At 40.5% G+C, this 18,095-nt stretch overlaps 1 protein-coding gene across 2 annotated transcripts in view; it reads left to right on the forward strand.

Annotated features, from left to right (window-relative positions):
• FMNL2 (formin like 2) overlaps window positions 1-18,095 on the forward strand; it is a 305,055-nt gene that overhangs the window by 171,200 nt on the left and 115,760 nt on the right. For both annotated transcript variants that reach the window (XM_082840757.1, XM_082840758.1), the window contains exon 2: window positions 5,244-5,327. In XM_082840757.1, the coding sequence (XP_082696883.1) occupies window positions 5,244-5,327 (84 nt within the window). The remainder of the gene's footprint in view (window positions 1-5,243; window positions 5,328-18,095) is intronic.

Raw genomic sequence — 18,095 nt, forward strand, 5'->3', positions numbered from 1 at the left:
ATAATTAACATCCACTAAACTTTTCAACTCAAATATCATATGTCTTCAATGGACCTTTGGCGTGTACTTGAGTGCAGCAACTTTGTGATTAAATTCTCTCCTATGCCTGCAGTGCAGATATGCTGGCACGTGGTCAAAGCCCAGTGCTTACATATTGGATGGATTGACAGAGGAAAGGAAGGACAGGAGAGCCCTGTGTCAAGATGTCACTAAGTATGGATGAGGCGGAGTTGTCACTGTGTTAGGACAACTTGCAAGTTGTATATTTTCTGCCAGATAGAAGGGCAGTCCATTTTTATACAGGCAGTAATAGTGCCTGGAAAGAGAGCCAATAGTTTCCTCAGAAAATAGCTTGGGCTCTTAGGAATTACCTGCGCAAACATTTAGCTTGGACTCCAGAGGCCTGCCCTATACAGCACAAAGGGAATGAGTTCCCTCTAAAAAGTCTATGGGCAGTTCTTGCCAGCTAATCACAACAGGCCTAAACTTCAACCAGGCCTCTGTGCAGGGTCTGATTTTAGATGGAGCTGCTTCCTTGCGGTCCCTGTAGAATTGCTAAGCTGGGCAATGTCCGTCTGAACTGCTCAGAGGCTTGACCCTGTGGAAGGGGTGATTTTAGATGCTTGGTGAATGATTACCAAGTACAGTTTTAGTTTTGGTGTATTGATGCTGAATAACTTCTCTGACAATAACTAGTCATCAGGTTCAAAAAGACTTCTTAAGACTCTTCTCGTTCAGAAAGATGCAGACCCTTCTTCTGACCTTCAGAACTGTGTACGTACTTGCCTGCTTGACTGTTCTCTTGGATGTTTCCTAGCTATCTTAGACCTAACCAGGGCCACTTAGAAGTCTTATTCTTCATCACCACCTCCAGATTTGCTCCACCTTTGCAGTGTGCCCCTCTCATTAAGGAGACCAGCATTCACCTAGTGACTCCAGGTAGAAGCCAGACGTCCTTCCTCAGCCCTTAAGTCTACCCAGTCAATTTCACGTACTGTTTCTGACATCTGTCCACCTACTTCAGTTGATGTGCCCTCTGCTTTGTCCCAGCCACCACCATTCATTTGAACTACTGCCCTGGCCTCCTAACTGGCTCCCCTGCTTCCACCTGTGTTGTTTCTAATCCGTTCTCCATATAGCACCCACAGCAATCTTGGGAAAACTCTCCTTTTTATGTCGTCTCATGCTTACAAGCCTTCACTGGTTTCCCACTGCACTTTAGGTCAAAGGAAGAGTCTTCACCCCAGTCCTCCGTGGCTGGGCATGACACAGCCTTGACTCACCTCTCCAACTTTATCTTTCCCTCATTCCCTCTCTTTTACTTTCTCTCCAGCCACACTGACTCACTTTCAGCTCTTTGATGTGTCCAGCTGTTTCTTACCTTAGTGTCTTTTCTGTGTTTTCTCTGCCCAGAAAGCTGCCATCCACTCTTTACCTGGCTCACCTTTTCTCATTTCTAGGTCTTATCTTAATGTTACCTTTTCCTTGAGAGATCGTTCAATCTAAACTTGCCCTCTGATAACCTCTATCAAGACTTACCAGAGTTTGAGAAGATTAGTTTTTTTCATCTTTACCTCTCTTATTATAATATGATGCTCCATGGGGACCGTATCTGTGTGGTTCCCCACTGTGCTGTGGAACACAGTGCTTGTACAAGGGTGGTGCTTCGTAAACATTTGAAAGAAAGACTGTTTTATTAAAATAAAAGTTGGTCCAGAAAGGAGCATCTTGGCTTTCTCTTTTCAGTAACAACAGGGCCTGCATCTAATTTCCATAGCAGTGTTTGCAGACTGCTTCTGCATGAAAGTCTTGTGGAGTAGTAACAGAAGGTCAGTTGTTTGCGATTTTACTTTGCTGCAAAAAAACAAAAACAAACAAACAAAAACCAAACCAAACAAACAAAAAACACTTGGAGGCATTTTTAGTGTTTGTCCTTGGAGTCTAACAGACTAAGTTTAGGTCCTGTTTTCTGTAAAGCTGTCCAACCTTGAGCAAGCACTCTCAGGCCTGTTTTCCCATTTGTAAAATGGGGAAAATTGTATCTATCCCATGGGTTTGTTATGAAGATTAGATGAAATTGTGTATGCAGACTGTCTTACCCAGGGCTTGGCACCTTGTAAGAGGTCAGGCATTCTTTGTCTTACCCGTTTATATCATGAGAGATTAATAAGGACTTGGAGAAAAACTCATTTTACCTGCCTTATGATCTTACTGTTCTTAATTTTTTTTTTTTTTTGCGGTACGCGGGCCTCTCACTGTTGTGGCCCCTCCTGTTGCGGAGCACAGGCTCCGGACGCGCAGGCTCAGCGGCCATGGCTCACGGGCCCAGCCGCTCCGCGGCATGTGGGATCTTCCTTGATCGGGGCACGAACCCGTGTCCCCTGCATCAGCAGGCGGACTCCCAACCACTGCGCCACCAGGGAAGGCCTTATTGTTCTTATTTAATGCATAATCACACCCATGGGCACTAACATGAGCGTCAAATTCAGTTTAAGAGGAAATGAGCCATCTCTAGGGTGCAAATAAGCAATGATAGACTGGTTATTTAGTGGTCAGTAATGTTGGGCTCCCTCAGAAAGACACACATGGAATTCTCCTTTGCTTTATCCCAGGAGTTGTTGCTGAACATTATAAAATTGTAATTACAAATAAATACAAGTAGTTATTTTCTATTCTAGTTCAAGTAAATATTACATGGAGACAGGCCGTATGAAAATATTTTTTCCCATTTCCCATTATTTCTATGGAGAAGCCTTGGCAGTATCATTGAAATCTCTGGGGTCCAAAGATTTTCTAAGTATGTTGTCAGCTTTGGGGGTTATTAAAAAATTAATATTCTGAAGAGATTATTAGATTCAAATCAGTAAGTGGGATAGCTACTCCCTACTTAGGCATACCAGTCTGGATGCTAGATTGAGCTTTGGGGGAAATGCTTGAGTTATATCTATCAAAATCATCAAAGGTTAATTCTCTGCCATTAAGTCAGAATAACCCACCCACCCTTGCCTCTATTAAATTTGTTTCACTGGGGCTTCCCTGGTGGCGCAGTGGTTGAGAATCTGCCTGCCAATGCAGGGGACACGAGTTCGAGCCCTGGTCTGGGAAGATCCCACGTGCCGCGGAGCAACTAGGCCCGTGAGCCACGGCTACTGAGCCTGCGCGTCTGGAGCCTGTGCTCCGCAACAAGAGAGGCCGCGATAGTGAGAGGCCCGCGCGCCGTGATGAAGAGTGGACCCCGCTCGCTGCAACTAGAGAAAGCCCTCGCACAGAAATGAAGACCCAACACAGCCAAAATAAATAAATAAATACATTTATTACAAAAAAAAATTTTGTTTCACTGGATGACATGAGACAGTACTGGTGGCAAAGGGAGCTGTTTCTCTGTAAGTACAAGTCCTCCAGAGAACTAGGGGCTTGAGCATTATAAGTTCAAGACCTTTGAATTTGTCTACTCGAATATTCACCCATGCAAGGGGCTGTATTGTTTATTATGAGATAGGCATGATTTAGAGTGTTGATATAAGGGGTTAGGGCAGTTAAACCTGTAAGACATTAGTTGAATACTTGGCTCAGTTGTTTAGAGCATGGGAGCTTTACAGGAAGACCAGGGGAACAGATAAGAATTCCTTCTGGGGCTCTCTCACTCTGCCATGTTCTGTGCCCAAAGATCTCACCTCAGTCCCAAGCCAAGTATCTTGAAAATGTGTATGATTGGTTATTTGGGACATTTGAGTAATAACATATGTATGTACCTGGGAAAATCATGATCAGCACTATAGATCAGCAGTATTGATGGAGGAGGAGTTTATGAAGACTGATGTCTAGACACCTTTTAGCTCATGGTACATTTCTCACTGCAAACCCAACTTCATAAACTAATATAGCTAAACTGAGAATTGAGGTTGCTGATGGTAACGTATGTCCTGAAGGAGTGCTGTCATCTCACAGAGGGGACAAAAACCAGTTGCACTGTTTTCTTCTTTACTTTCATCTGTTCTTTTACTCATAGTTGTCTATCAAAGCGAGTCAAAGTTGACGCTATCAGTGGTTCTGTTCATTGAGTTTTATTTTGGTGTTTTCTGTTCTGTGTCTGGTGGGGCTGTAGTGCTTTGAAAAGAAATTGGGGACTTCCCTGGTGGCGCAGTGGTTAAGAATCCGCCTGGGGACACGGGTTCGAACCCCGGTCTGGGAAGATCCTACATGCTGGGGAGCAAGTAAGCCCGTGTGCCACAACTACTGAGCCCGCGTGCCTCAACTACTGAAGCCCGTGTTCCTAGAGCCCATGCTCTGCCACAAGAGAAAACACTGCAATGAGAAGCCTGCGCATTGCAACAGAGAGTAGCCCCCTGTCACCGCAACTAGAGAAAGCCCGTGCAGCAACGAAGACCTAATGCAGCCATAAATAAATAAATAGATAGATAGATAGAAATTAAAGAAATTGGGAGTACAAACCTCCAGTTATATAATAAGTCATGGGGATGTAATATGCAGCATAAGGAATATGGTCAACGATACTGTAATAACTTTGTAGGGACAGATGGTTGCTAGACTTATTGCGGCAATAATTTCATAATGTATACAAACGTCAAGTCATTTTATAGTACACTGAAACTAACCTCATATTGTACATCAACTATATTTCAATTAAAAAGAAAGGGCTACTAGGAAAAGAAAAAAAAAGGAAGTACTGGAAAGACTGCCAAAGGGAGCATCTGTGCTCCCAGTTTGGGAAGGCCGGGGAAGCAAGGGACAATAAAACACCCTGGGGGCAGGAAACTGGACATATGGTCTTTTGAGGACTTTTCCAGGACTGATTTGTGATTTCTAAGGAAATTTTGGTAAGGATATAACAAAATCAAGTTCCCACTGTCCAAAATGAAAGACTCTTATGCCTGGGAAAAAAAACTGGGCCAATACCTTCTCAATAATAACCTCTGACCTTTTGTTGAGGAGACTGGGAGCCTGCAATTAAATGAAGAAATAAGGCATTATCTTTCCTGAAATGCAAGTCTGTAGTTCAGAGCAGACTACCTCAGTGTCCCAACATAGGACTTCAGAGTCTCTCTCCTGCCATTCAACCGATTTGATGTTTAAATGACTTGTATAGGGTGTTTATGTTAATCAGATGCTAGGATTTGAAAAGTCATTAAAGAACCACAGTAGCATTCTTTGGTCTGCCCATGAGTTACCCGTTAGCAGTCTGTTGTGGAATGTGACATATTTCTTCTCTTTTTTTCTCACAGAATGCTATGAACCTACCCCCTGACAAAGCCAGATTACTGCGGCAATATGACAATGAGAAGAAGTGGGAACTGATTTGTGATCAGGTAAGAAACACTGATGCTTTTTTTCAAGAAATAATGAGAGAAGAGAACCGGATTTCCTCCCTAAAATATCAGACTTTTTTCAGGAGATGCATGAATTTCTGTCTTGTGATTTGCCTTCCTGTTGATTATGACCAAAGGAAGAGTTAGAAAATGACATTTTATTCTTGCATTATTTTAATTCTCTACTTTATTTTTAAATGTTTTTTAGTTAAAATTTCTGGTAACTCTGGTCAAGTGGACAAATCAAATTCAGCTGATCTGTTTTTCTATTTACCTTACATAGCAGTTTATGCTTCTTGGATAATGCAGGTCCTCTAATTTAGTTGGCTTTCTTATTCATGTGTATTGATGTTTACTGATGCAAGAAGGTGAATTGTTTATAAAGAAACATTGCTTGGGCTGATAAAAAATTATTTCATATTATAGCAGTTCCCCAGGTGTTTTTATCATTAACTTATAACAAATTTAGACTCTTTAGAGAGATATATAATAAAAAGGGGATTTCTCCATTTTCTTTCTTTCTACCCTCCAAATTCTACACTTCAGAGGCCCGCTGGTAAGACTCTGAAGTATTTCCATCTAGTTTTTTCTTCTGTTTTTGTTTTTTAAAAGCAATATGTGAATACCCGTACATACTCTTCTGCATCTTGATATTTTCTTCAGTATGGATGTCTCTACGTCATTCTTTTAAAATAGTATGTAGTATATTATTGTAATTGGTAGTAATTTTTGGGGGACTTCACTCCTGGGCAGGTACAGGCTAACTGTTTAAAGCTTAGAAGGCTCACCCTGTAAAGTAAAGATAGGCTCTGTATATTATATATTAGCTCTTTTATTTTGTGCCATGAGCGTCTTCAGGGTGGTCGTGTCCCCCCAACCCCTTGCCACCCTGAAAATTCTTGGTAGTGTTGTAATTTCCTTCCAACCCTTTGGTCTCTGCTGTGGGACAGATGCGTCAGGGGAGCAGAGGCATTTTCTGTTCCCCAAAGGTAGATGGTCCATGTTCCCTAAGGAATAGATACCTGCAGTTTACATGGAGCTTCTGAAGTGCCCATTGTGTGTTGCTTTACTTTAGCTTCTGAACTAAAACAGTAAAGCAGTGGTGGGGACATCATACTCCATTCTGCATGCTATATTGAGCACCACGAGTAGATACAAGCTGAAGAGAAAGCTTATTGCTTATAGGACCATGATGCAAAAGAATAAAATTTTGCTGACACAGTCTTCTTCCTTGAGACTTAATTTTAAATGAGTATTACCTAAACCTATTACTGCCAAGAGAAATGATTTTATGATAGTGAACAAAGCGTATAGGGGTAATTAGTATAAAGGGAAAATAACCACACAGATGAGAGAGGTCCAGGGGTGGTTAGAAATCCTGCGTATGACAGGTTGTGATGGAGCACAGAGCTCAGGCAAAGGAAGGTTTTCTTGGGTGATGGTTTGCATCTCCAACATGCCAGAAAGGGAAGCCTGCTGATGATGGACATTTCTAACAGCTGTGCTCTTCTCAGCCCATAAGTAGCTTCATGGAGTTAGTGATGGGGTCTAGCGGGGATCTCGAGGCAGAGGGAAGAACAAGTCAGTTATCTTGATTATGTTTCTGATTCTCAGATCCTCAATGTTCAGGTTATTATTGCCCTTAAATGTTGACATGCCAGGATGTGGAGAATTGAGCTACTTCATTGGTTCCTTCCTGGTGGTCACTTTCACACATGCTGACAGCTGCAAACGGAAGTGGCTCCATCAGTTCTGAGGCATGTGTGATTTGTTAATAATAAGGAAATAATCATAATAATTATTATTGCCAGTAACCAACATTTAATAAGCAGATTTTCTTCATAAGAGTTCTGTGTTAAATCTCGAAAGCAGTCATACTCATTAATATCTCCATTTGACGTACAGGGAAAACTGAGACTTAGAGATATCATTGCTGAAGCTCACACAGCTGTTACGTGGTAAAGGGGCGTACACAGTCTGATCTGGAGAATATGTACATTCTGGGGTCTATACCCTTAACCACTAGCTCTTTGCTCCCTTCCTTATAAAGTGCTCAAGTTTGTGAATGATACGCTAAAAATAAACTTAAAAATACATGTTATCTCTGTTTCTCCGACTTGCATTCTGGCACGCTTTCCTGAGAGGGAGAGAAAGCCGGAAGTTGTTAACACAGGCACTAAGCTGCCATTATGGTGAACTACCATTTTTGGTTAACCATTAGTCATTGTGAGAATTGTGGCCAGCAGAAAACTGGGCTTTTTGTCACATATAGGTAACCCACTGGTATGTCACACACATGAATATCATTTCTCCTATGTATGTTTGTGAGGGAAAAGATAAAAACCATGAGCTTAGAGCATTCATAATGTAGTATTTATATGGCAAATATAATGTATTGGTGTTCGTTGACTGTTTATCTGTAACCTACATGGACCATGTCATATATATATTTGGTACTTATCTATATCTGTCAGTGGTACCTCAACTGATAGACACTCAAAATACATTTGTTTTTATGATTCCATTTATATGAAGTGTCCAGAATACAAAAATCTGAGGAGACGGAAAGTAGATTAATGGTTGCCATGGCCTGGGAGGGGGGATGGGGAGTGACTGCTAATGGGTGTGGATTTCTCTTTAGTGTGACAAAAATTACACAAAAATTACTATAAAAAGACTTTTTGGGAAAATTGGGGATATTTGACTTGTGACTCCCAAGGAATTATTAGATGATTCCAAGAAATTATCTTTGACTTTTTTGGTTTTGGTTTTGGTATTGGATTAAATAAGAATCTGTTCTTACTTTTTAAGAAACATGTACTTGTGCAAGGATGAAATGATATGACTGGAGTTTGTTGTAAAATACTTCATCGAAAAAACGTGGTAGATAAAGGAAATGTGGAAGAACCTTTAGTTGTTGAATCTTGGTGAGATATGTTGAGGTCTATTACAGTAAAATCTCAACTTTTGTGAATTTTGGAAAATTTATAATATAAAATTTAAAAACAAAGATATTTGCTACTTAACTACCTTCATTTTTTTCCTCATCTGTAAAATATAGTTAATACTAACATCCTTAAATTATTCTGAAGATTGGAGGCAATATATGTACAGTACGTAGACTAACACTGGGCATATAGTAAGTGCTTCATAAGTGGTAGGGCTGCTTCTGCTGTGGCTGAGGGGCCCAGATATTAAATATTAGAATCATGATTATTTTTATTGTCAACTTGTCTTCAAAAGATTCAGGGAAATTTATTGTTGAATCAATCATCATATGTTCCCCAAACATACTTTGCGGTTTGAATACATGGTGCATGATGCTGTCAGGAAAAGCCACAGCTATAGATTTCAGTCCAAGACAACATCAAGGTGAACCTCTCTTTTGTGAAGTCTTAAAACAATGATCGTGCTGTGTTGTCATTGCTCCCTGACACACAACCCATTCCCTGGCCCCTGTTGCTTTGTGCACAAATAACGTACTAAATACAAATATTAATTTTATTTCTTTTAAAACAAATAATGCAGATACATTATCTGTTGTCTTAAAATACATGTTATACGCAAGATGTACAAAGTAAAATTGGCTATTAAAGAAATTTAATTCTAAAAAGAAGTATGTGAACAAGAGTGTTGGATGACACAGGGAGAGATTACTTCAGGTTTCAGTTCCATGAAAAATTATCATGTGGACACTGTGAATCATGGAACTGGTCATGTTTCTCCTTTTTTCCCTTGGCTGCTAGAATGCTCGGAGCCAAATCTGTGGTCTTCCCTTACCGAGTATACAGTATCTTAGTAGCCTACGTTTTGTTTACCAGCCTCATCCGTGGCTTCATTGAATTTTTCCTGCCCACATTTTCCCTCCACATTGATTTCCTCACTTAAAAAAAAATCTTGTATGAAGCTGTAAAGTTTCAGAAGTCTTCTTTTTGAACAAGATGAACATAAAATATATCAGCATTATTAGTGAACAAAAATTAAGTTTGCACAGATAACAATACTAAAATTTTCTATCTGCTGTGGGCATTGTGCAAATCGGTGCATCATATATTCCAGCAGTATCCTTTAGCCCTTTCCTAGATTACTGCATAAATATAAAGATGACCTGCGCTTCCAGTGGGTCTCAGAGGTTAGACATGGGAGAACCGTGTAAGTCTGTTCTGAGTGGGAAGATAGGAGCCGAAGAAAGAGGCTTCCCTGCTGGGTTTTGGGCAGTATGAGGTGTATCCCAGGGAACTTATTTCTGTGCTGTAGTAAGTGGGCAGAGTTCCACGAGGACATCCGTTCGAGGACTCGGTGGGGACACCGAGGCTAATTTTATAATAGATGAAATGACAGCGTGAGAGTAAAAAGCTGGAAATACTAAGCTCTTTTGACAACGCAAATGAAAACTCACAAGCTGTGTAGCAGTAAGAGGGCTCTTTCAATGGTCTTTATATCTATGCAGAGAGGGAAGGCCCTTGCTCTCACTCTTGCCTCAATTTTCAGTGCTCCCTGAACACAGACCCTGTGCTGCACTGGTTGGCTTTGGGGTCTTGGCAGTTTCCCACAAGTTAAGGATAAAGGTTGCATATAGGGAGCTGCAAAGATCCTGGATGACTTTCAGATCATTATATCTGGAAGGGTTGTTAGAGATCATTTATTTCAAGCCACTCTTTAAATTCTTCTCAAAAAGAATACTTAACGCATGCTTGTCAAAAAACAAATTTAACTGTATTGGATCATAGGAAGTAAAGCAGAAATCCTTTTGCCTTTCCTGCCTGTTCACTAAACTCCTTATTTTATAGATGATGAAATGGAGGTTCAAGAACGTAAAGGACTAGGCCAGTGCCAAGGCCACCCGGGTTAGTTAGACAAGAACACCAATTCCAAAGTCCAGTCATGAGCCGTTTCAATTATTAGGGACCTAGAAACAATCCATTGAAACCTGAATTGTAGTAGGTAAGGGGCTATCACCAAGGCTTCATTCTGTGGCTTCTCAGGTGATGTTGGCAGGGAGGGAATGGGGTCTGTAGAACTTAGCGGTGCTGGTGGCTTGGTTCGTAACTGTGCCTCAGCTGAATAAGTGGAAGTGGTTAGTCAAAAATTCAGGACATTGTAGATGACTAAGACTGAGGGGGGTAGATTCCGCGAATGTACGTAATCCCGTCCCAAAATGTTAGCAGTGCATACCTGAGCTGGGTCAGAAAACTCCCCTGTGGCTTCGCTGGTGATGGCACAATTTGGTTTTTTTTGCAGGGGGCGGTGGTTTGGCACGGCTCGACCTTGCCCCCTAATGGCTGGCTATTGCTTTGCATTGTAGCCTCGTGAGAGATGGGTGTCTTCCCTTTGCTTGTATAGAATGATATGGGAGAAGGAGATTAAAAACAAAGACAAAAAAAGGGAGAGTGAAGAGGTGGCAGAAAATCATACCCACTTAGACTCAGCTTCCTGTGTTCAGCACTTCAGGGAGCTCAGATTGCAGCTCTCAAGGCTTGGCATGTACATGTCCTAGTCAGGAAAGGGGAAGGCCCTTGCTGCCACTCAGCCAGAGCTGAGCCAGGCCAGTGGTACTAAGATACTCCAGTACAGTGAGAGTTGCTCTTGTCTTTTTCAACACAACTGACCCAGACCATTTGAATGTATTTAATCATCAAGAATATAATTATTTTTAAACCCTTCACTTACTTTCGAATACTATTTCTTCTGAAAGACAAGAAAGTTACTTACTGGATAACTTACTAAGCCAATTTGCCACTGGAATCAAATTTCCTAAAATATTGAAGAGCACACATATATCTCTGTGATTTGTTTTATTAACTGTACATGTTTTTATGAGCCAGTTAGAGCTCTTCTCTGCCAGGTAAGCAAATATTACTGGATACTGATAAATTATTTCTTATAGACCATCAGATTCAGTTAACGAGGGCTTGTCCTTGGAGCCCCAGGGGAAATAAATGAGTCGTAACAAGGGAGGGTGGGAAGGATGGCTGTAGCCTGCTTCCGTGTCGGCTGTCATGTTAGTCATTGGAGCAGTGTATGGATAGCATAGATAGTGTGGGAAAGAAGCAGAAGGAAAAGATGGTGATGCAGCAGTAGCCTTCGCCTTGCTCTACCCCCTCTCCTCTTGCTCCAAGACTCCCGATTTAATCTGCCTTTAGCCGCTATTCCCCAGTTCCAGGCTTTGATGCTACATTTAGCCCAGCTCACTTCATTGAGGCTTTCCCAGCTGTCGGGACAGCAGACAGCCATCTCCCTGCCCTCTCCCCCTTATTCATTCCTCTATTACTATATTTAATATTATTTGGTGTTGTTTACATTTTTACTGTACTTCCATAGTTCTGTGGTATGTTGAAATGCTCTTTAGTTTAAAATCATTATTAGGTTTTGGGATCTGTTTAATTATTTTGAAATTCTATCTTTCAAACCCTTACTGTTTTTCTTTTATCGTTTTGATATTTGGTCTTTCCCTTCTGTGTAATCCTCCTTTTGACTATGCGTTAGTTGGATTTTTTGTTTGGTATTTTGTTTTCTAGTTTATCTGAAAAAACTTTACTATGCATCTTATAAAAATGAGAATTTTCTCTTGTATCCAAATAAAGTCATCACAATTAAAATGAGTAATAATTTCTTAATATCATCTACTTCCCGGTTCATATTTCTCAGTTTTCTTAATGTTCTTCCCACCTGGTTTTGTTCAAACTAGTCCAGAATCAATCACACACTACATCTGGCAGTTACGTTCTTTAAGTCTCTTTTAATCTAGAACAGACTTTTATTCATGATGCTCATTATAGTAAAGCGACCAGGCAAGCCATTTTGTAGGAAATCTTGTTTCCTGTATTTACCTGATTGTTTCCTAGAGGTGTCTGAGCTCCTGAATTTCCTGTTAACCAGAAGTTAGATGTAAAGATATGATAGATTGATGTTGAACGTCTTTGTCTGGAATATAAGAGACAAATAATATCTGATATCTCACCATTAGATAATAAAGGTCAAAGGATCAGATGACAACCTGATTCCTCTGTTGTATAATTATGTTTTTCCCTTACACAGAAAGGAATCTGTGGAGTGTTACTTTGACATCATATATACGTCTCGTTACCTATCAGCCTTGTACCTAGTGAGTTTTAAAACCAATTGATAATTTTTGGCTGAATCAGTTTCATTAGGAGTTGCAGGACAAAAGACAAACCCGATTTTCTAATTTTATTTCCCTTCAACATTAAGCCAGCAGCTAGAGCTTTCACCTGGTCCTGGTTTACCCTGGAATTAACTATTCCTGTAATTCTTTCCCTCAATTGTCATTTTTCAAAGTAAGGGCTTAGTTTAACAGATACCTCAAAAGGCGACAAATGTTTTCTTTAGCTTCCTTTTGTGAATATCATTGTGAACCCATGGATTTTCATAGTCAGTGTGTCACAATCAATAGGAGATTTTTTTGGGGGGGGGGCTCACATTAACAACATTTTAACATTTGGGAGCTCCTTCGTGCTGGCTTCTCTATCCTTTTGACATGACCCTGTTAATCCTTACAAGCTTTTTGTATGGTGCAAAAATCATTTCTTAGGCTTAACTTGCACTTTCCTTGCACCTGACCTAGAATAAGACATTTCTTCAAGGAGCCCTATTCTTTTTCCCAGGGGATGGTATTAGAAGTTGTCATATTATTAGGTTGTCACAGCTGCTGGGTGAATTTGTGTCTCAGTTTAAGTGTCTGGACCTTGAAAATGTATGTCTAAACATTATGAGTTCAAATTGATATTTCCAAATCAATTTTTAATATTAATTCACTTATTTTTTTGATTTTATAATTATCACTTTTTTTCAGTGAAATATTTGATTCCTAACATCAATTATTTGTCTTTTCCTATAATGTTAAAAATTTCAAAATAACAACTACCAGTATCATTACTAACTAAAGTTACTAGGTGAAGGATAAATGTCTTGTACCTTTGTGTCCTCGGAATGCATCCTATTAAAGATGTGCCGAGTACTGTCATTTAAAGTCACTGGATGTTGATACCTTTTCTGTTATTAACTTCCAGTATAAGTTAGAGTAATGATAGATAACAAACAGATGCTGTATGAGATTCCTAGGGCTGTCATAACAAATGACCACAAACTCCATGGCTTAAAACAACAGAAAGGGTTTTGTCACAGTTCTGGAGGCCAGAAGTCTGGAATCAAGCTGTCTGCCGGGCTGTGTTCCCTCCAAAGGCTCCAGGGGAGAATCCTTCCTGTCTCATCCAGCTTCTGGTGTCTATTGACGTTCCTTGGCCTGTGGCTGCATAACTTCAGTCTCTGCCTCCGTCTTCACATGGCCTTCCCAAACTCTTCTCCTTGTATCTGATCCTTCTCCTCTGTCTCTTATAAGGATACTTGTCACTGGGTATGAGCCTACCTGTATACTCCAGGGTGATCTCATCTCAAGATCCTTAACTTCATTGTATCCACAAAGACCCTTTTTTCCAAATATGGTCACATTCACTGGTTCAGGGGTTAGGACATGGACAAATATTTTGGGTGGGGGGACACCATTCAACCCACTATAGATGCCAAGACACATAATGATTTACAAAACAAGCTTGTCGTTCACATAACAATCCAAGTTGGTATTGTTGATCATTGGGGGTTAAATTACACAGAATTAATCAGGGATCCACTTGAGGCTGTTTTCAACATAGTTTCAGCTTTGCAATCAAAGGAAGAAAGAAAATGCAGGTGGACACCTGGAGAGTTTTTTGGGCCAGGTTTGAAAGTGGCATGTGTTATAGTCTTATTTTTTTAGCTAGGTCTGCCAAGGAGGATGAGAAATGTAGGCTAGCTGAATACCCAGGAAGGAGAAGAAAGTGTTAGTAAACAGCTAGTCTCTGCTATGATTACCAATTTTGATAGTCTGATAGTTTCATTTGTTTTAGATTGTATTCAATTTTAAAACTTGCCTTGGGCTTCCCTGGGGGCGCAGTGGTTGAGAGTCCTCCTGCCGATGCAGGGGACACGGGTTCGTGCCCCGGTCTGGGAAGATCCCACATGCCGCGGAGCGGCTAGGCCTGTGAGCCATGGCCGCTGGGCCTGCGTGTCCAGAGCCTGTGCTCCGCAACGGGAGAGGCCACAACAGTGAGAGGCCCGCATACCGCAAAAAAAAAAAAAACCTTGCCTTTATTTATGTATTCATTAATTTATTCACTGAATAAGCATTTAGTTGTATAGGTGAGGGAAAGCAAAGAGTAAAGTGAGAGAGGGTATGGGTCTGAGTTCTCCCAAAACAGATACCTCCTGTGATACTTGGAGTCTGGAAAGGACTCTAAATGGTTGATAGTATCAGTCTGTTCTGAGTTCCAGCAGGGGGCCAAGCCAGGCATGAATTGGCTTTGGGACATGCATTCTTGCCAAATTAAAAAACAATTGTCTCTGAGTTATCTTCTCCTTGAGACTTTTTTTTTAACATCTTTATTGGAGTATAATTGCTTTACAGTGGTGTGTTAGTTTCTGCTGTATAACAAAGTGAATCAGCTATACATATACATATATCCCCATATCTCCTCCCTCTTGCGTCTCCCTCCCACCCTCCCTATCTCACCCCTGTAGGTGGACACAAAGCACCGAGCTGATCTCCCTGTGCCATGTGGCTACCTCCCACTAGCTATCTATTTTACGTTTGGTAGTGTATATATGTCCATGCCACTCTCTCACTTCGTTCCAGCTTACCCTTCTCCCACTCCCCATGTCCTCAAGTCCATTCTGTACTTCTGTGTCTTTATTCCTGTCCTGCCTCTAGGTTCTTCAGAATCTCCTTGAGATTTTAAAGGGACTGTTGTCCTTTTCTTGAAGTTGCCAAACCTGAGTTAGTTGCTATTAAAAAGAAGACAAGTTTTAGTTTCCCTCCAGAAAGCAAGTTTCTCTTCCATTAAGATTTACTCCAGGCCTCCAATTTCTTGATTCTAAAACGCTGGAGAAGCAATGAGAGGAGCAGATGCCAACTCTCTATATGTTGAGCTTTCTAGAGTTTAGTATCTCTGGAGACATGGAAAATTGAGTCTGAACCCAGAAGTGAGTTTACATCTTTCCTCTTCCAGAATTTCCCTTTGTCATACAATTTTTATAGTGGGGAGAAAAGATGCTGGCTTATCCCACAGGGACTGAGAGAGGGACAGAAAATGGGGAGAAGGTTAGCTAAACAAGGGGGGAATTATTCCTTTTTAAAGGAATCCTTTTTGGCAGCTTGATGTAAATGCTCTCTCAGAAATGCTATTCGGCATTAGCAGCTAGAGCAAGAGGCCTGGGGCTCAGTCTGATATGAAGAGTTTAGGTTATCTTTTGCCAGAATGAACATCGCATTTCCTGCCTTCCTGCCTGGTAATACAAATGGAATTACAGATCCCCCGAACCCCCCTTAAAACAACTAAATTGCCTGAGCTGACCCAGACAACTTGGTGATGCTGTTTGAAATAAACTTGATTGTATGAGTATCTTCTGTAAACTTGGGAATGCTGTTACAGGAAATGAAGAATCATGTAGCCAGTTTAAGGCATACAGGCTAGACTGAGGTTGACCTTTGACACTGTCTTTCAGAAAATAATTTAAATTATTTATTAAGGTGTAGTAGCCAAGAATTTCGACTAGGTAATTAATACAAATACTACTTTATGTTGTTTTAACACTTGGATATTTAACTCATCATCTTTGCTGTGGAAGGCTGTTTTAGTTTAACTTTATTAGTATGGCTTCCTTCCTTAAAAATTCCAACAAATTCAATTAAAACACTTTAAATAGGGGAAAATGATGAACTATGAATAGGATTAAAGAAGCCAAATTAATATTAAAGAATGAATTATAGGATGTTTTGATTAGGAAAGACCTGTTGAACTAGAAGAGACTTTTGCTAGTCTAAATAAAGGAAATCATTTGGAAAAGTCTCATCAAAAGTTATTTTCAGTCTGAGAGCTGTAATGGAACACTTGGAAAGTTGTCCTCTCCTCTCAGACTAGGAAAATGATTTCATATTCAGAGCTGAAGAATGCTTCATGGCCCTCCAAGAAACTGTGGCTGTGGAATGCATCTGACATGCTGATTTTTCTGCACTAGTCTTAAGTGCGGAAATGGCCAACTTTTAAAGTTGGGAACGGAGAAAGGGGAGTTACATGGTATTAACTGTATGCTCTTCCACTATTCAGAACTCCTCATTGACTCCCTGTTGTCTGTTCTGTATGCATTAGCTTATTATTTGACATCTGCCTTTGTCCTTTCCAACTTACTGTTTAGATCCTTTTGTGCCATTGCCTTTCATAAACTGTGTTACTGGAACCCAGCTAAAGCCTTGAAGTTGCTGGCACATGCCCTGTGCTTCTCTGCCTTTGTTCCCATGTTCCCCCATCTGGAAGTCTCTGACTCCTGCCTCTCACACTGTCCCAGGATATCTATATGCTGCCTGTCCTTCAAAACACAATTCAAAAGCCAGTTTCTTCAGGGAAGTTCCTTTGATCATCTCGGTTGGAAAGAGCCTTACCTTTCTTTGAACTTCCAGAGGATCCCATATGGCTCTTATCATATTCTGCTTTGTATTACATAAATGTCTGTTGTATCTCAGAGATGAGATTTAATGCTTTGGCATCGAATTAGTTTCATTTTGTGCTTTTTACATGGTGTCTTGCATAATATGTTCTGGATGAATGGAAGAATGAAATGACCAAAAACAAAAATTTTTTTTTTTCACCTTGATATTTTTCATGTTAGTGCCTGGAAACAGGAGACCTAAATGTGATAGCAAGATTTAAGATGTTCAGAGGCAGGGACTTGTCTAGCAAAATGTTTTCATCCAATAATAACCGCAGGGATCCTTCTAAATAGTAGCACAGCTGGCAATAGCTGCCTCTGGTAGTCGTTAGACAAAATTTGAATCCCATCGGAATGTGCTTTCTTGGCCATCAATTGTTATAAGTAGGTAGAGTCTTAATACTTTTTCTTCATTTTCTCTTCATTGTCCTCTTCTTTCATATGCATACTTTCTGTAGGTGGGGTAGTCATCTGGCAGCCTTTCCAAAGTGTCAGAATTTGTTTTTTTCTTTTTGGGAAACATGGAATATGCATTCCCTTGGGAACTTTGGTACTCTCAATTCCTTGGGGGAATCTGGCTCTGTTTGCGTACATTTTCTTCATGTGTGTATAAGTTGTTGCTGCTGTGAGAGCTGAGATGTTATGGCTAACCTCAGTTTCCCTGCTTAGGAACCTGGTTTCTGGTCTTGGCACCTCCTCCTCCCACACATGCACTCTTTCCTGGCCTCTGCTATATTGTGTAAATCACTTCACTTCTGTCTATATACAATATTTTATTTTTGTCTTTCCTCCTTTTCATCTACTCTTGTCAGCGTTCTCCATTTTAGAGGGTAAACCCTTGGAGGACATAGATTATTCCTGTCAGTGTAGCTCTGAAGAGCATTTAGCACCAAGCTAAGTCCTGCAAATTAGTACTCACTAATGGCAATGATGCTGGTTGTAATTAGAGCTCATTTAGAGACAACAGTTTGCTTACTCAGCCTTGGCAAAGGAAGGCCAACTACTGTCAGCTTCTAGGAAGAAAAATCAAGCTTAGTGAGCTTATGTGCAGAAAAGCAAAGCCCTTTGAATTTTCACCATCTAAATTTATTACAGGAGCAGAATAATGAAACATTAGTAATGGTATAATGATGGTGACGTCTAATTCATCCCTAAGGGTGTTGAAGCAGTTTGTGTGGCTTTGCTTAATCCACTATTGAAATAGAGCCAGTGACCCTGTGACTTTCCCAA

The sequence above is a fragment of the Leucopleurus acutus genome, assembly GCF_964270905.1.
Source record: "Leucopleurus acutus genome assembly, chromosome: 6".
In the NCBI taxonomy this organism is placed as follows: Eukaryota; Metazoa; Chordata; class Mammalia; order Artiodactyla; family Delphinidae; genus Leucopleurus; species Leucopleurus acutus.